The 20,321-nt window shown below is 34.6% G+C and overlaps 1 protein-coding gene across 1 annotated transcript in view; it reads left to right on the top strand.

Moving 5' to 3' along the window:
* Positions 1–20,321, top strand: part of ABI3BP (ABI family member 3 binding protein) — a 128,513-nt gene that overhangs the window by 33,327 nt on the left and 74,865 nt on the right. The window contains exons 5-11 of the mRNA XM_072337308.1: positions 2,031–2,212; positions 5,470–5,531; positions 9,029–9,080; positions 10,221–10,283; positions 10,904–10,999; positions 12,714–12,791; positions 20,153–20,227. Of these exons, the coding sequence (XP_072193409.1) occupies positions 2,031–2,212; positions 5,470–5,531; positions 9,029–9,080; positions 10,221–10,283; positions 10,904–10,999; positions 12,714–12,791; positions 20,153–20,227 (608 nt within the window). The remainder of the gene's footprint in view (positions 1–2,030; positions 2,213–5,469; positions 5,532–9,028; positions 9,081–10,220; positions 10,284–10,903; positions 11,000–12,713; positions 12,792–20,152; positions 20,228–20,321) is intronic.

Raw genomic sequence — 20,321 nt, 5'->3', positions numbered from 1 at the left:
CATGAATACCATGACAAGAGTTCTCTGCAAATAGATAACAAATACTGTTGGAAGCAGCAGAGTGACAGGGCCTTGCCTCTGCTCTCTCCTGCACCAACTGTGGCACCAGGCTCTGGCTGCCCACTCTGGCCATAGAACTCCCTGTGGCTGCTGTGTGTACAGGCAGGGAATGGCCACCATTACTCTAAGCTAGTTAATTCTAAGCTATAAAACACTGTTTTTCAGCATAGTCATCACTACTAGCTAGGCATTTTTGCTAGTGATAAACAACAGCTGGAATGTTGTGCTCATAAAAATTGGCACGTGACACACTCTTTCACAGCTGCTGTGACAGCATCATTTCTAGGAAAATATTGCCTATACAGTTCATTGACTTGAACAGATAGGACATATACAGCACCATATTCAGACTATACCATGGTTGTAGCAGTAGTGTCCAGCTAAGATTGGCAATGGGGCTCCATGATCTTTGAAGTAATCTGGGGTCTAGCATTATTATGTTGCAGGAGAAAGGCTGTTCTCTTCTCCAGCCTGACTCTGGAAGATTAAGCCTTCGACCTAATTAATGTCATGATGGAGTGGTCAGAGTTGATGTTTTGTTTGTGTTTCAGGAAATCCAGAAGAATTGCCCATTTCCTAAAACATGTAGCAAAATCAGTTGTGGTGTGTGACAGTATTTTTCATGATTGGCCTTTGTCTTGTCATAGTTTGTGTTTTAATAATGGAGTAGGGATTTCCCTGTGCTCTGCAGTCACCTTTCATGTATACTTTTGCAATGCACATCTGTAAATCTGGCAAAAGGAATTTTATACATTTACAGTGTTTTACTGGCATATAAAATAATTTTAATCTGGACCTTAAAACTTGATACATTTTTCAGTGTATTAAAAATGTTTTTGATTGTTTTGTTGAAGCCCCTTTCTTTACCACCTTATATTTATCACAGAATATGTGTTTTGTACCCTACAACTCAGATTCCTTTTCTTTTTGTTTCTGAATTATTCTCAGGCTTGTAGCAGGACTTTGAATCTCCATTTATTTTTTGGCCTTAATTTGCTTCCCCAGAAGGCACTACTGAAATGTAGAAAAAAAAAAAAAAAGAATTTGGATGGAATTCATCCTTATTCCATGTGAGATGGAGACTTTACAGTATGTGTAACAAATTTCAGTAATACTTGGATTAAAGAATTACCAAACATCTCTGATATCAAAAAACAACAAAACAAAACCACAGAAAACTGCACTCTAATTTGGCAGTGATACAGTCTGTATGTTGAAAAGGAGACTAGCAAGCAGTAGAGTTCTTGTGTCATAACGCTGGATTTACATTCTATTGCTTTATTCTGGTTAGTATTACAGTCATACTTTTTCAGGGTGGTGCTGCTTGATTTAATTGAGCAGTTTTGGTGGAAGTGCTTTTAAATTTTATAATCCATAAGTATTCATCACACTAACTTTAATTACAGAAAGTAATTAGTTTACTTAGTTTAGTTTCTTGTTTACTTTCTTGTTCAAAGTCTGGGCAATACATTATGGGAACACCGAATGGGAAATGTATTATTTAAATGTCAACTATTACATTTTTTCCCCTTGTGAATATTTTTGGACTAGTTTTAGGGGGAACACCTTACCCTGAAGAGATGCAGAAGTTTCTAAGAAATCTGTTGAAACTCACTAATGAAGAGACTCATGAGTCTATTCAGTTTACTTGTTCCAGCATATGTCAGAATTGCAGAAACTGCTTGTAAAAGAAGTTTGTAGCTTCTGCTCAGAATCACATGTGGATGTTCATAACTAATGAGACTGTTTTTTTGCTCTGTATATCCTACTAGTGATGCTGGGTGCTGTATGAAGGGGAATATGTATGTGAGGTTCACATCATGTTTGTTTGCTGGCTTTTCAGATATTTGATAACTCTAAGGGATCTAAAAGAACAAAAAAGATAGCTAGTAGGAGTCATTTTAGTAATTACTAACAAAAATGATTGCAGTGAGTTTCTTTCTGAAGAAAAACCTGTTTTTGTTGAGCAGGTTCTACACTGTTCGCTACAGAGAAAAGGATAAAGACAAGAAATGGGTTTTTCAGCTTTGCCCAGTTACGGAAACGGTGGTAGACAATCTGAAGCCAAACACACTTTATGAATTTGGAGTTAAAGACAACATGGAGGATAGCGTCTGGAGCAAGACTTCCAATCATAAGACAGTTATGTCTAGTAAGTATTTTCTAGTAATTATCTAATAGATAATAATTTTGACAGCATTTTTTCCTGTTGTGATAGAACTTAAACTACTGATCAGTTTTTCACTGTTTTAATGCCACCTGCATGCCCCTAATAAATTCTTTTAGGAATTGGTGAAGGAGAAATTGTTTTTCAAAAACTGTTAACTACTTATTTGAAAGATGTTCTCATTTAATTGTGAATGATAGAGGATCCATTTCTACCAAATCTGCAGTTTGGTAGAAGTGTAACAGTTTAGGTAGATACACACCAAATATTGTCTGTGTATTTATACAACTGACTGGATTCCAAGCTTTTTCTTTGGGCCTAGAATAGTAAGGTCTTTACTAATCTGATTTGATGGAAAGTATTATTCTTGTTTGAGTCTTATGCTTATAAATTAAAGCTGGTTAAAAGCTAGAAAGAACTTGTCCTAACCAGCACACGTCAAAATGGGCCCCTTACAACTCTTCAGAAAAGTTCAATTCAAAGCTAATTTTTAGTCAAAGAATTATAAAAACTGTGTTCATAGGAAACTTACATTCTAATGTCTGCCTTTGTTTGGGTCTTCACAAAGAGAGAATATGGCATTTCTGGATGTTCACACAGATATATATATAATATATATATCTGTGTGTATATATGTATATATATATACACACACACACACACATATATATATATATGCAAAGTCCTAGGAAAGTGCAGGCAAAGTAACATCAAATTAACTGTTGAAAAAACATGTACTGTTCAAAGGATCACTGCTGTCAATGGAAGAATTATGCAGCAGTTAAGTCTTCCTCCTTTTAAAGAAAGAAAGAAAGAGATGAAGTCTGTCACCTCAAAAAAGATTTATCATACTTATTTCAATCTGAGCTTTCCTCGGGCATTTAATTAAAGGTATTTCTAAACATGATGTTTGTCAGAAGATGCTTCAAACTCCTATGTTCAGTATTTATAGCTTCCCTGAGACAGGAAGAACAGAAATTCTCATAAAGGAGCTTTATTCATGTGAGATTTGCATCTGAAATTTTATTTTGACCTCAGTTTCAAGCTGCAGGCAAGTTATTTAACATAATGAGGATAAGGGAGCAGAGTGATGGATGGCTGGTAGCACTGCAAAAGCCCACATACTCTATACTCAAAAACCTATCTGGCCTTCAGCATACATTAGAAAGCTGTAACTTTACAGTACCTGCCCAGTGCCTGCAGAGTCATTCTGGGCATCCAGAACAATGCCATCATTATACCATGAGCTTAATGTGGAGAATACTCTTTTCCCATACCCACCTCGCAAAAGTCACTCTCCTTCACAGCACTAAAAGAAGGCTTAATAAAAGGCTGTTTTGCCAAGGAATTTGTAGAACAGGTGCTGAAGTATTTTTGAACATATAACAGGGAATAAAGAATGCATAGTGTTTATAGATTAATACTGTGTTCAAAACTATGACTCAAATATGTACACTGCTATCACTAAACTTGCTGTTTATACTGAAAGATTTTCTAACTGTGGTTTCTTATGGACGTTGCATTTTTTAACATGCCAGAAGAATCATTCTTGTCAGTTAGGCAAGCACACTGAGTTGAGCTGAAAGATATGATCCTATAAGAATGTGTATACTTTGCATATAAGATTTCTTTTTTCTGGAGTGTATAGTCAGTGGCTGCTTCTGCAGCATCTAAATACAGAGGGCCTGCTCTTACTCTGGATGTCTACACTCTCATTTGTTGGTACAAACACTATTCTGTTACATATTTGAGGTAGTTGATTTCAGCAAATGTTAATGTTCTAATCAGAAAGCTGGCTGCATATTTCAGATTCAAGCCATTCATACTGTCAGTTCATGGAGAAATTGTGAGCAGTAAATAGAGCTGAATGTTCTAAATTTGCTACCATCCGCTTGTAATGAAGTTTACCAAACAGCACAAAATGCCACTTTGTTTCCCTACTTTATCTTAGACTGCCTTGCAGCCAAAGTCTTTTCGTATATTCAGGAACATCTCCTTCACTGTAGATGTTCTTTCCTCACTAAAGACTATACAAACTATTATAAATTGGAATTACTGCTGTATGTTCCTGCATTTGTTGAATTTGCAGGCCAAATTTTTGTTGTATCTTAAACCTGTTGAGAGGGTTTGGAAAGATAATTTTATTTTTTATTCATGGGTTGAGAAAGACATAAAAGGAATGGCAAATGCTCAACATTTATTGAATGAAAATTTTCCAAAAGAGATGAAAGTTATTTCTGACCGTCTTAACTTGATTTTGTCATGAAATCATTGTGAAATATTTGTCTTCATGCCAGCAGTATATCCTGTTCCTGACAAATATTAAGCACTTTGAAGGATTCTGCATGATGGCATGTCTAATTAAATGTCTCTTCACTCATTTTTCTGTTGATATTTTTTCTATCGCTTATTCACTTTGGATGGATTTGTGAAAAAGTATGATATTACCTTGATCTTTGTTTGAGTCTGTTGACTCAAAGGGAGCAGAAGAATGCAAAAGCAGAATATGTAGACAAATTCTGAAGCATTGTATTAGGATATAAGAGATGAGGAAAAGAGACTCTTTTTTCCCTTGTATATTTTCAGTTCCATCACATCGCTTTTAATTCTAAGAAGTTAAGAGTAAAAAGCCGAAGTGAAAAAGTTTAGAGATTCCAAACCATGAGTTATTTTGATCACATATTGAGACAATGGAAAACGTGTCACATCCAAAGAGAAGTTACATATTTGCTCTATACTGCTAGAGCTGGACATATATTTCTTTTGGATGGATACACTTGAAGTGCAAACTACTGAAGAGTTTACAGTATGCTACTTTAAGCCAGTAGTACCAGCCTGACAGACTGTATGCAGAAATTCTTTCTCTTTCAAGTCTCTTCTTTGTATATTGGTGGTGTCCCCATAAAAAGCCCCCAGAGACCTTTCAGGCTTTCTTTTTTCTTCAGGCTTTCTCTGTGGTAGAACTAAAACAATTTCTCCTCGACAAAATGTGAAGAGGAGGCTTTGCAGATCAATAAATTAATAAAAAAACAGAACAAAACAAAACAAACAAACAAAAAAAAAAAACAGGAAAAAAAAAGTGAACAAATCAGTTACATGGTATATTTTCTTACATTTGAAGTTATTTCACCCATTAAATTAATTTCCCAGCCATTGAAAAATCCAGATAAGATTTGATTTGTTTTCCTTGGAGAAAACAAAAAATGATAGTGTGTCTTTATTTTTAATTTCTGTTAAAACAGATAAAAAAGTAAATGGACAACTCCAGAATATGTACAAGTTGGTACCTAGTACGCAGTCACAGGTAAGCAAAAGTAGTATTTATTTTTTATATTAGTTCTGCATGGTCAAATTTTTGCTTCTCTGTTACAGTAAAATAACAAAAAGCTTACGGCCACAAATGTCAATATGAAAAACCTGTTAAATCTCAAAGTTGGTAACTGTATGTAGAAGTGTCTAAGAGTGTAAACTGGTACAATTCTTAAGAATGGCAGCTGAATTGATCAGAGTTACTGATACTGGTTTAGCAAAAAGAGAGACGATTTATTGAGAAGGGTATGCAGCTCACTAAATCCCAGCAAGTAGGAAGGTAGAATTTTTAGCCGTTTCATCAAACCAGCTGGAGAGTTTTGTGTAACATTAGAATCAATATTACTCATTTCCTTAGTTTTTTACTCATCCAGCACTTGCATTAACAGTCATGTCTCTCATACAAGAGAAAATGTTTTATCTGTCAGTGATGTTAACCAGTTGAATACATATTCGAGAAGGTGCTCATTTCATTATGTTGTTGATAAAATCAACTGTCCTGTTTTTCCCATTGGCCCTGTAAACATTATTAAAGACGTATGTGGCAGCCTAAGACCAGGTAATACATTCTGGCATCTGGTATGATAGCTATGTACCTTTATTCCTGTGTGTCACGAGCTTAACCCTGTTAGGACACAGCTGTGGGAGCAGATATTCTATTTATGAAAGAGAAGTCCTGAGAAAGTGAGCTAAAACAGTTTTCCAAATATTTGCAGAACTTAAACGTGAAAGCAAAACTGGAGCCAACATCTTGTCTTTTTAGACAGCTTCACAAGGCTCAGATCAAGACTGGTATGGCTTTATCAAGCTCCACATAAATATCATGAAAACATTCCACAGATTATTCCAAAAATTCACTTACCACTCTCACTTAGTGGTACAAAAAGTCATAAAACTATGCTAATGGTGTCCAACTCTTGAATTTATGTTATTACTTCAGTTTCCACAGCATTAGGTGGAGTATTTCTCAGTGACGCAATCATATCATCAGCGCAAAGCCAAAATAACAGTTATTTAGGCCAAGATTTGTTTATGCCTTGTTTTGCTTCAAAGACACAAATGAATTGTTTGAGCTTGGTTCTATTTCTTCTCTGTACAGAGACATTTTTAAAGGCCGTTTATTAAGGCAACATTACCAACCCATCTAGTCATTCTCCACTTTCAACATCAGTCAAATATCAGCTTGTGTTTCTTTTGGCCAGTTCATCCACAAAGTTTGACTAAGCTCCTGGAGCTGTGTAAGCTACAACCAGAAAGTGAGGGAAAAAAAAGAGACCTTAAGGGACAGTCATGTTGTTTTTCTCTTCATAAACAATGAGAGGTGGTAGGGTGGAAAGAAAACAAGAGATTTCTTTACTTTCCATCTGATGAGGTTCCTGAAGTTTCATAATGTCAGACTGAAATATGGACTCCTTCTTGAATTTTTCATTCAAAAAGCACAGCTACCATCTTCTGTTATTTGAAAATGTGTTTTTCCAAAGCTTATCCAATCCAGGCCAACTGTGGCGCTTGAAGAGTCTCTTTTAAATGCATTTTAATTATTTGTGGCTTTTTTGGTTACTGGAGTGTAAGAAAAAAAGAATAAATACCTCTAGAAGACATGTTGCTATATGCTATTTGACAGAATGTTGAAGAACCGCACCATGTCATAGATGTGCCATCTGAACTTAAGATGCTTGACCTATGGCATAGCTTAGACATCTAATTTTCCTTTGAAATTAATCAGTACCTTCTTCATTTAGTAAGTTGCCACTATCATGGAAATAACTAATGTTCCTAATACCTATGGGCCTTATGTTCTCTGACTGGAAAATACAACTAAGAGTACATTTTAATATCACTGACATTACAATCATTCATTATTTTTCAACAAAGGAAGTATGCATTTGTCAATGAAAGAATCCTTTATTGTTAAAAGGACTGGTAATAAGTATGATTATATGTTTGACACCGGAGGTGTGTTAGTGTTTGCTATGGATACAAGAGCTGTTTATTTTATTGTAAGGCTCCTGATGTGACATATAATAAAATGGACAGCAGCTTCTGATATATGCATTTAATCCCACTTGCAAGTCACATAAGTTTCAGGGTTACTTCAAAAGCTGATCATCTGAAACACAGTTTTTTCACTAGGAAGCAAATAAGAAAGGTAAGCCTTATTAATATGTATTAAAGGAAAAATAGTGAGTGACAAGAAAGGAAAATAATTTAATGTCCTTTGTTAAGGACAATGACTGAAAATGCCACTTAACATCAAATGCAAACTTCTTTTCAGGTAGCAGAAATTAATGGCTTTCATAGAATAAGCAGCCACTGTCCATTTTCCTGAGAAAAAGACATTTTATTTCTTAAAATCTGGCTTCTTCCTGCTTCCTCGGCTTTTAGTTTGTATTTGAAGCTTCTTGACCAGTGGTTTATATTGATTTAAATGCTTAGAAGACAGCAAAAATATATACCCTTAAGTAAATAAATCTGTCATCAAATGCTAAATCTTCATGTGTTTTCACATGAAGTAGATCAGCTACCATGAAGTGCTAAACTAACTTTAACTGATGCTGACTTTAAGTGGAGTGCATTTAACAGAGAGAGGTATTTTTTTTTTCTGACTTATTTTTTTATTTGTGACTCTGGTATAGCTGAAAGAGGTTCGCTTTTAATATACTGAGGATTTTCATATTGCCGGCATTACAATGTCGCTTTTCCCCTTCCCTCATTATATTAGTAGGCTCTCAAAACTTGATCCTATGACACATGGTAACATATACTTATTTATAGTCTTGCAGATCAGTTTTATAATTTATTTTTTAAATGCAGAGTTCATTCATGTGCTTTTTATTTTCATAGTTATCAAAATGTAGAAAAAGATTCACACTTGAGCAAAAAAATCTGAGTAAAAGACAAATGAGGAGAAAAGTGCAACTATTACGTGTAAAAACTCTGAGAGAACAAGCGGCTTGCCAATTTCTTTGTAAACAGTTTCACTAAATAAAGCAGCTCTACACTTAATCTTATTTTAAGCAGAATACACACACAACAGTGCTGAGTACACCTGGTTCTGGAATAGTTTGTGCTGAAAAATACTATTCCTGAGAGTATAAAGTTATCCTGAAACCAAATTTGTAATTGCACGTATTTCTGATGTTTTATTGCAGCTAAATGTCAGTTTTTCTTAGCTTTCTGGTCTACTCCCTAGTGAGTGCTCAAGAGATTTTTAAAAGAAAAAAAAGATTGGGATTTCCTAAGCTGTCAAATACTGTGTTTTTATGAAGCAAAACATCTCGAGTTGGAAAAAGGAGATAAAAATGTTAATTCCATGTTAGCCCTTGGGAACTGAAGCAATAGCGTAACCTTCAGTAAGAGCAGCCAGAGCCATATCCAGTGTCAATGTGGGGCAGGCGCGGTTTTGGATCAGAGCCCTCTATTTTGGTTACTAAGAAAGTTCAATTACTATTATGGCAGTTATCCCAAGTACTTTTTTTCCCTTTCTTCCAGCTTACGCTAAGAGATAATAAGAAGTTGGTCCCTGTTACAATAATCAAACAAGGTAATTTTGTCTAATTTTTAGAATTCCTGTTTTGAAGGACAAGAGTCCTTCAAAATTAATAGCGGTGAAAAACTTGTAACTGTGTAGTAAATGTCATGAATATTTCCTTTCCGTTTAGAATAGATAGAACTTCAGAAACAACCATATACTCAAATTACAAATACTATTAACTCATGCCTATTTGTTAATAAAATGAGTTACTGATTTTCATTATGAACAATACCTTACTTGAATCAATGAGTAGATGCGAGTATTTTTTTTCTCCTGCTACTATTCATTCCTTTCTGTCTCAATTGAATTGTCCAGATATTTTAGTCTCTCAGCTCAATACTTGAGCTTGAAGTGCAGCAGTATAGATAAGATTCCTGTTACCATTTTTTTATTATTATTATTATTATTTTTTATGCCTGCATTGCAGGGATTTTCAGTTATATCACTGTTTTACCCTCTTTTCTCCTCCCTTCCCCAGTCAGTGGGGTGAGACATCTACAGCAGGAATACATATACATCCTTTTAGAAACTCCTGTTTCTTAGTAGCAACTATAGTAGTGAGAATTATCATGTAGTTATCATGTTTTTGAAAATTTAACACTTGAAGATAGCTGTGGAAAATGAACTGCAGATTAAAATTTGCCAACAGAAATTGAATAGTGAATCATTTTAAGTAAGAAAATAAAAAATGCAACTTCTGAAGCGGTTCACAGTTCAAGAACAGGATAAAAATGAGAGGTGATATGAAAGCAAATTACAGCGATTAGCTATAAAATATGACTGTACTGATGCTTACTTCACATCTGTTTTTTCCATCATACATCTTTTCTGAAGACATGTGGATGGTAACATAATGAAATGGGTTGGAAGTGGATGTTTATTATATTAAGTATACAGTGTTTTTATATCAAAGATATCAAACAGACATGCTAGGGGAAAGAAGAGATGCACCTTTAAGGGGCAATGTAGAAGAAACGCAGTTTGTAGTCTTTTAAACTGAATGCAAATACAGAAAAGCTGAAGATGGTGTCCTCATCTCTTAGTATTAAACTGAGAGGTTTTCAGAATGCTGAGATTTGTCTCAGGTGTATCTTTGTTTCCTGTTTCAGTTTTTTGACATGATTTCCTAACATATTTTTGTTTCCACAGTTATTCAGAATCGGACGCAGTCAAAAACTTCAGATAGTTCTTCTCTGCCAGGAGCAATACTAGGTGACAAGAAAATTTTTATTTTTAATATTCCCTCCTCTGTGACTGAAAATTAGAACAGCGTAAAATCTTACAATTTTCTTTATCTTGATAGTTCTTTCCCTTTATTTATACACACACACACACACACATATATAATGTAAAATTAGAACTGCCTGTAATAGGTGAGAGAGATTCACTGCATCATGCACCTTGTGACTAGTTTATTCCTGCCTTTGGGAAGGTGTTTAGTTCTTTAACTATGGAACTACTTTGAAACTTTAGCTTAAGTTTGTTTCATGTGAGTTTTCATGGGCAAATGTGAGTCAAACAGGTAGTCATTCACCACAGGTTTGCTGTTGAGTCTTCTTTGGCCTGCTAGATGGTATGTCCATATATCAAGGTACTCAAGGGTTATATGCTTCAGAATTTGTTTGCCATTTGAGTTAATAGTGAAATTGTGCTAATATACTGAGTACTAAAATCTGGAAATTGCACTCAATGCTCCAGAGGGAAGTAATAGTTACAGAACAGAACTAACCCATTTCTCAGATATTCAGACTACACACCTTATCGTTCTGTAGGGCAACATGTATATTGTTCATTTTTTCTTTAACTAATATCTCTTTCATTTTTCTTTGCAGTGCATCTTATTGTTCCAGGTCTCAATGACACTCAGCAAAAACTTCTTCCTCCTCTGTCAATAGATGACATAACTCAAGTGTCCACAAAAAAACTAGGTAAGCAGTAATGAACAAAGCTGTGTTCATGAGCAGTATCAGTAGTTTAGGTGGTAAGAGATTGTGTATACAAGAGAAAAGCCTTTTATTTTTCCTATTTAACCTTTGTTTTTTATTTGTTTAAGTAATAGTTCGATTAGATTAGAGTTCATTGGAATCACCTATTTTAGAACATCTGATCACAACTCTAATTTATTTCAAAGCCACTCAAAAGAACGAAGAATTGATCCAAAGGAAAGAAAAGATGGGAAACCAAAGCCATGTTTACCATCCTTGGGATTTTTGTGTTGTTTTACATTTTAACTTTTTTTTTCCCCCCCATAGATATTATCTTTTAATGTTTATCTTGAAAAAGTGGAGTTTATGTCCTTTTGTAATAATAAAATTTCAATGAATTTTTACTGTATGAATTCTCATATGACTAAATGAGAGAAATTATTTCATGGAGAGATTCCTGTAATAAAATCCATGGGGGGTAAAAGAAATTGTCACAAAGCAGAACATTTCAGTACAAGTTTCATGAATGTTTGATGAATATGACTGGAATCTGCAGGTTCCAGCTCACTCTGAAGGAGATTTCTCAAAGTTTTTTGTTTAAGATTTGTAAACTATTATACATCAGTCTGTGAACAGCGTACTCATGAGAAATACAGCTATTTTTTAAATGTTAACAGTGCCCCTGGTCCATCTTACAGAGATCTCTTTAGAAGAATTCGAGAGCTGATAATTTTTGGCTTTTCTAGTCTTAGTACTTAATTTTTATTCATAACAACTAGATTAGACTTTCTTCCTTTCATATTTCTACTTTGTTTATTTTATTATCTTGCTTCATTACTGACCATGGCACATTCTCAGACTAGTTTGCTTTGCAGTGAGAAAAGAGTGCTACTTGGTTTTGTTCAGATGTTAGGTGCATGTAAGGGTAAAGCCACACAGCACAGTAAGATTTGAATGTGTTCTGACATATTGCCCCTATTATAATTCTCTATTATTTGGAAAAGTCAAAATAATGCATTCCAGAATATTATGTTTATTGAATTGCCTTTTTTTTTTTTTTTCAATTTAATTTTTCAAAAATCTACCAGTATTTTTAAAGAATAGTAGCCGAGAAAAACAGAAAATATCTCATCTACGAAACACATTTCCTCCTTCCTCAGTGAAAATAGAAAAACACAGGTGTTGCTCTTTTCAAAATGAATGTCCCCAAGATCCACTATTTTTATTAATGTATATCTGTTGAAATTAAAGGATTTTGTCCAGCCACTACAATTGACTGAAATAAGAACACAAACACACATCTGTCACTGTAATATTTGAAAATTTATATGACTGTTCTTATAAAATCCTTAGATCTGTTTTACATCTTTGAATTCTGAAAAGTATTTGACTATTCTAATGTTGAAATGTTAGGCAAAACTGTTTTGCACTATGAAAGTAATGGCTCAGAAAGCATTAAATTTATGCTGTGAATCCTATTCTCTAAGTATCTTTTAAGAACAAAATAATACTACAAATGCATGTGTGTTTAGCATCTTTAGGCAAATCCTTGTGTTCATTGTGTAGTGGAATTTTATTGATTCCTAAAGGTATTCTGCTTTCCACATTTATCCATATTGGTTTACTTTGGCAAACTGAAGTGAGACAGAAATAAATCTGTAGTGGAAAAGAGCAGATGCAGTTTTGCTGTAACTCTCTAATGTCTTTGTCCCTTTAGGTAAGAATGAAACTCAAGTATGGCCTGCTGAATCCAAAACACCAGAAGTTCAAGAAATCTCACCTCAGTCCCTCCCAGGTAATAAATATTCTATTTTCAGAAACTCTACTGCATATCTTTGCCAAAGATGTAAACTGAAATTACATTCATTTTAACATTGCTTACTCTGCAGTTAAATGCAATAGTTGGAAGACAGAAGCATAATGAAGCTGAGTTAGTAGCTGTGAGTGATACACAGAATAAAATGTAAATAAAATTCTGATTAATTTTGGAGCAAAGGTTCCGATACTCTAATTGTTAGGTTAGTAAATATGTATATATTAGAACTGTACATTTGTGGACTGCTGGATATCTTGAAATGGCAAAACAAAAGCAATCTTGAGATGCATGTTGAACTTCTGACTTTGATGAAATAATTTAGAAAGAAAATGATGAATAAGAGCACGCTAGTGCAGAATGCCTATGTGACATTAAGATGAAACAGTCATAGTTCAGAGATTCAATTTTAGAGATGCAGGTGCTAACAGTATTATTTGCCATTGAAGTTCAGTTTTGAAAGTATGAATCTTGACCACAATCTGTGGACTGACTCATACTTTTAAAGTAAGTGGGAGCTGTTCACAAGCATGGGAAAGGAATATAAAATTCAATCCTAGATTCATAATAAAGGTTATGTATCTACCAAATGGATATTAAATTGTATGCAGAAGACTTCCATTGTTATCATCTATTTGTGGCTGTAAAATATCACTTACCAAAAAGGGTATAGTCAGATGCTTACATTCTTCAGATTTGTGCGATTAAACTTGTAATCTCACAAGATTTACCCCTTTCATTTCCTTTAGAAGCAACATAGTATAATGTAAGTAGTATAATGTAACTACTTCAGCAAATTGTATAGGCAAGTATAATCCCGCATTTTAACATTTGCAATCCAGAGGCAAGGAGATTGGAGAGAGCTCTATTATTCAGTAACAAATGATGAAGCATGACTTTTATTTACTAACATTTCTGAATTGTTTAAGTAGACTTAAACCTCTTTCCATTTTTCTATAGTCAGATTTTCATCCTGTAACTGAAACTACAGACTTGGTCTGCTGTAGTTAGAGACAGTAGTTAGCTATTCCAGTTTCTTTGCTGAAAGGGGAGCAAGGAGGCTTGAATGGTAGCAAGTCTTAAAATGAAAAAGAATTTGAGAAATAAATACAATAAAGGTTTGATTTTATTTAGTCTAACATTAACATTCCATCTATTAAGTGTTCCTCGTCTGGCCAGAGTGATGTAGTACATTGTTATTTGGCATCACATAGTTCACAGAAATAATGCCCTTAAATATATCTGCATATATTTCATTCCAACGCTTCATGTTGTCTGATAGATTCCATTCTAAATAAATAAATAAATAATACCTCTTTCCAGTTATGCAAGACATTTGCAGTCCTAGATATTAGGTATGAAGTAGAAGAGATATAGGATGAAGCTGGCCAGTAAAAGCATATAATGATTGTTAGCCATTTCTTAGATGAAACAGTCTGTTGTTTTTAGTCTTTGGAAAATATTTGCTGATTTTTATTTTCCACTCATACACATAGTAATACACATAGTAAGTGTATTTGCCAAATTGTAGTTTTGACTCTAACTTTATTCTTGGAAGACCTTAGTATGAAATATTCATACTAAATATTAAAGGGGAAATAAAAAGCTCCTTCACATGAATGTGTTATTAAATAGACTCTAACATATTTTTGTTGTTTTTGTTGCTTAATGAATATTTAATGAACAGCTCATCTTTAATTGGAAGTATATGGATACTTTACAGTTTGAGTTCTCTTGTGTACTTGAGTTACACAGTTATCTTATGAAATAATTTGCATAGTCTCCATAACTGCAAACATGCAATTTACAAATATATTTTACAGAAATAACTCTTCTGTGAAAGTGAAAATGGAATGGATAAATTTATGTAATCATTTGCTGTGCAAAATCCTAGTCCTCAGGCTTGCATTCTAATCAAAAATCTAATTAAAGTACACTGTTCCTTCTGCTAGAATTTACTGGTTAATCAAGTACACAGCGTGAAATCTGACACAGAAATTGATATTTCACCTTGAAGGGAGAGAATCAGCCCACTCCAGTTTCTTTCCTTTGTATTATGTCATTATGTATCTAGTAGACAGTAATTCCAATCATAAGCATAATCATTGTACAGAATTATCTTTTTTGAAATTGAATAGTGTGTTTCATTATGACAGTAATCAGCAAGTAAAGTCCTTCTAGTAGCAAATGGTATACCGCCATTTATAATCATAGAATCATTACGGTTGGAAAAGACCTTTGTGATCATCTAATCCAAGCATCCACTTACCACCAACTTGCCCACTAAACCACGTTCCCTAGTGCCAGATCTAGATGTTTCTTATATGCTTTCAGGGATGGTGACTCAGCCACCTCTCTGGGCAGCCCATTCAAGTACTTGACTACTCTTTCTGAGAAGAAGTGTTTCCTAATACCAAATCCAAACCTCACCTGGAGAAACTTGAGGCCGTTTGTTCTCTTCCTCAACCAAGGTTACTGAGGAGAAGAGGCCGACCTCCACCTCACCACAACTTCCTTTCAGGTAGCGGTAGAGAGCAGTAAGGTCTCTTCCCAGCCTTCTCCAGATTAATTCTCATTTCTCTCTGCCACTCCTCATAAGAGTTATGCTCCAGACCTCTCACCAGCTTTGTCGCCCTTGTCTGGACAAGCTCCAGGGCCTTGATGGGTTATATTAAGGGGCCCAAAACTGAACACAGTACTCAAGTTGCGGCCTCACCGGAGCTGAGTACAGGGGAACAGTGACCTCTATTCTCCTGCTGACAACACTATTTCTGATACAAGCCAGGATGCCATTGGCCTTCTTGGCCACCTGGACGCACTGCTGGCTCATGTTTATCTAAATGTCGACCACCACCCTCAGGTCATTTTCCTCTGCATAGTCTTTCAGCCACTCTGCCCCAATTTATAATGCCGCTTGAGGTTACTGCAGCCAAAATGCAGGAGTCACAAATTGGTCTTTTTGAATTTCATCCCATTGGCCTCAAGTCAGTGATCCAGCCTGTCCAGATCCCTCTAAAGGTCCTTCCTACCTTTAGACAGATTGACAGTTCCTCCAAGCTTGGTGTCATCTGCAAACTTACTGAGTGTCTCTGTTTCCAACCTAATTGATCATTGGTGATTATTTCTTTTCCTTATGTTTTTGTTGATCACAGAACCAAGGTCTAATATTAAAGTAGATTTTTCAGGAGTTTCATGCCATTTACATTGAAGAATGTATTCACTGTGATTATGGTATTTCAGTTTAAAGGGGAAAATGATTGTAGGAAACCAGGAAGCAGGAGCAAATCCTTTGAAAGAAAACAGGTGTTATCTGAATGGAATCTATGTCTACCTGTTGCCTATGCAAAAATAACCTGAATAGTTTTGCATTTAAGTCAGTCTTGCACAAGCAACTGAAGTCAGAGATCTGAGCACCAGCCTTTTGCAAAGGCTGCATTTGAGAAACAGGATAAAATGTAGACCCATTTGGACGTAACATTGGGATCTGTTTCATTATATTTTGCTTGGACTTACCCATTTGACAATCATATTGGATTTTTTTTTTATTTTTTTTTTTAAAGTAAGACATAGTAATTATTTGCTGTGAAACTTTTAAGGAGTGGTGCCAAAAGTGGCTTCAGAATGTTCATTTAAAAGGAACTAGGTGATCTTTGTCATTCAAGAAGGGAATAAAGGAGCTTAGAGTGTTTCAGCAAGCAGAACTACCTGAGAGGCTCCATGAGCTGGGCCATTCTTACACTACTGTGAGCCTTTGCCAAAGGGTGTGTTCTGTTTTCTGTGGGTCAGTAGCTTTTTTGTGTGTATTTGTCAGACAAACATCCCACCGTTTTCTTAATTTCAGGCCTCCCCTCCCTTGGCATGCACTTTAACAGAAAGACTAGTTAGTAAGCTCTTTGTTGCTTCATATTTTCCAGGTAGGAATATTATATTCTAAAAAGAATACTATTTTGTAATATTTTTTATTTTTTTTCACAGACTTTAAAATTCTCTGAGTTGAATCAAGTGTGAACACTTTCTTAACTTGGCAGGGAAATTGTAGTTGACCAGTGGTGAGAAATATCAGTGCATTTGTCTAGGACGTAGAAGAACTAATTCAGAAAAAAAAGCAAACAAACCCAGCAGGTTATTTCTTTTCATAAGGAGTTGTACCAGAAATACATCAGAGTAGATCTGTGAAATAGAGAACAGACTTGAATTGAAATGGACCACCTATGAATCCAAGCTAGGTAGGGCTAATTTGAGTAGGAGCAATTCCTGCGTTGCTGTCTTTTTCAAGTTCATCCTGATTCTAGCTCTATTCCTTGCTGTAATAGCAAACAAACTTAATTTGCTTAGTTTTGTTAACTTTCCAGCTACCACTGAACCATCCCAGGAAATCATTAAACCTACTATTAAACCCAGGAATTCCTGGGAAAAGTCAGAAGTATTTCTGAGTGAATTATTCTTTTTCCCTATTTCAAACTTGGAGGCCTGAAGTTTCTGTGTCCTGTGTCTCTCTGTACAAAATTGCTTCACATCATTTCTACAACATTTTGTGTGAAACAGAAGAGAGCCTCATGTCTTTTATCTCTATTTTAGACATGCTCAGCTAACTTAGTTGCCAAGGTCATGCTTCATGTGAGTGAAAACCAAAAGGCTTCTTAAAAAAGAAATCATAGTGATGTCTAAATATCTGCATTTGCTTTTTTCTCGTGGTTACACTTAAGCAGAAGGAATTCCTTGCTTTTGAAGCTCTTCTGAGGAATTTGTTGGGGTTTGTTTGTTGCTGCTATTATCTTTCAAGGTATCTCATGGATGAATTTTCTCCCACAGAGTTCATAGAGATAAACTGTTTTAACTTCTCTGTAGAAATAAATCACTTTCCACTGATGATAGTAATAACACTGTAGTTGACTTAGGACCCAATTCAGTTTCTTCTAATAAAGCAGCATGTATGGAGATTATAGCTTTTAAGGCAATGAAACACACAGTCCTCCAAAGCAGAAAACAGTAAAAAGTTTCTAACTGTAGCAGCTATCCAGCTATTCCCAAGCTGGAAAACAGCATGTTTTCTTTAGGAAGTGAAATGATAAGCTAATACACTTAATTCAGTTCTTGCCTGAAGCATGCTTAATGGGCTGTGAAAGAAGTATGGAGAAAAAGGGGAACAAGCAGAAATAACTTCTCTTTTACTCCATTTCAAAATGAAATTGATCTTAAACTAAGTAAAGGCTAAAATGTAATTGTATATTGAAGCTAATCACCACTATCTCCTGTATATACCAATATGTGCTAAATACTGCGTAATTTGCTTTCTGGAAGGAACTAATGTTCTCACATTTAAGGCTGAGAAATATCTAGTGTTCCATACTGTTCTTCTTTCAGAACCTCAGATTTTTGCTTATATGCCCTTTATGATTGATTAAACACTGAAGGACCTCTGACAAGATGGAAGAAAAAAGTGATACTGGCTTACACACCATAAGAATTAAGTAGTGTATTAAGATGTAATTAGCGATTCAGTATAGGTAAAATGAATGGCTGCTTGATTAGCTGTCCATGCTTTACTGTGAAGATGTAGAAGTAGAAGAAAGAGTAAAAGTCAAAAGATTGTTATATTGCTATCACTAGATAAAATGAAGGGCTAAGGTATTACAGGTGAATCTTTATTCTTGTTTTTTGTTGTTGTTGTTTTGGTTTTGTTTTCTTTTGTTTTTGTTTTTTCCTGACAGTTTTTGCATTAGAATGATTAAAAAATCCAGAATAGCAGAGAAAATATTCGCAAATACATTGTGTTATAACAATTCTGTTATGCTATGTTCTAGGAAAGAAATCTGGGAGCCTGTAGCAGACGTACTGTTCGAGCTTCTAAGTTCTTCTGATGAACATTTTCCTTTTGCTTATAAAACTGCCACAGAATTACCCCAATACTTATGGAATTCACAAGTGAAGATAAAATTGAATTATGATAAAGTTAAGCTGCTGCAAAAAAAAAAAATGCTAATCAGCTGACATAGAATAGTGATTAAAAAAGCAGTGGGCTTTGGGCAGTAGATGGATAAAGGGATTCAAAATTAAACAAGGCTTCTTTTTTTCTAGCTCAGGCTGAGAAAAAACACAGACCTAAGGAATTTAAATCAACGTCTAAACCTGAATTGCAAACTCAAAACATACTGGGTAACTAATTTTGCTGCTTTCTGCCTTTTATATACAGTAAATGTTTTTTTCATTTTCAGATGACTCTTTCTACTGCATCCCTTCTACTGAGCAGCATCAAAGGAAGTCTTAATTAAAATTTTTTGTTCCCTTTGTTCTTTCAGCATCTCACAGGTGAAATGTAAAGCAGAATGCATCCAGAACTGATTGATCTGTATCTGTTATGCATGATTATTGCAGCAGTTTCTCTGTACGTGATCTGAATAACTCACATCAGATAAAAATTCCATCAGTAAAGTGATTTCAGTCATAGAATCAAAATTGCAACTCATTGATTTTCCTTTGACAACAGATTCGTTTAGATAACATCAACAGTGATGTAAAAGGAACATTTTATATTGCATATGACATGCATTTGTGTTTGATTGGGAGAAAAATAAAAGCTGCAATTTTTATTTATTTATTTATTTTTGTTTTTGCTTTTTGAGATCTCTCACTACCTAACAGATTTTTTATGTTTCTTCTAAGTTCTCTAATGTTAGTTTTGTTGCCTTTATTTTAATCTGAAAACTATGCAAAATTATGAATGCAAACTATATGTGTTAATGGAAAAGACTAAGCTTTTTCCAGCAAAGAAATATAGATGTTCCACATGAAAAGGTCTGCCAGTGCTTCTCAACAATGTTGTTCTTACGTATTCCTATTGATTCAAGATAATGTCATCCTCTCTTTTATCTATTACAGTTGGAAGCAGGTTTCCAGAACATACTAAAGTTAAAACATCAGTCTCACTTTCAAACTAACATTTAGTCACTTTTTAACCATAATTAACTTTGCCTGTTTTCTAATATGATTTTTAAGATGAAAATATGAAAGTGAATCAAGATACATCATTGCTTAATTTCAAACTAAGTGATCATAGTTACAGATGAATTTTTATTACTGGCTTCCTCTAATGATGGTTCTTACTATTATGATTAAGGGAAATGATTCTTTTGTTCAGATCCCATGCATCTTTTTAAGTGCCAAAATTGCATATGTTGTTTTGTTGTTGTTTTTTTTTTTTTTCCCCAGGACAGAACTCCTTATTGTTGTTATTCGTAAACATTGTTGGTTTCCAGAATGGCTCAGAAGTAAAAATATAGTTCCATTCTGTATCTTGCAATATTCTTTACTAAATAAAGCCTTGATTATTTCTTTTATCATAGCTTCTAATGAAATACATCCACTTCCTTCTGGAACCAGAATCTTTGATGCTCCAAAAAGTCCATTGACAGAACTTGGTAATTATTTTGTTTGTAATTTGAGAAAACTTCTGTGTAAAATTATCTGAATTAATTAATTTGTTTGTTTGTTTTTAAGACTTCAACTGCAGTA

Source organism: Excalfactoria chinensis, chromosome 1 (assembly GCF_039878825.1).
Source record: "Excalfactoria chinensis isolate bCotChi1 chromosome 1, bCotChi1.hap2, whole genome shotgun sequence".
Classification (NCBI taxonomy): domain Eukaryota; kingdom Metazoa; phylum Chordata; class Aves; order Galliformes; family Phasianidae; genus Excalfactoria; species Excalfactoria chinensis.
Note: the sequence above shows the minus strand (reverse complement) of the source record. Positions and strands in the feature narration are given on the sequence as shown.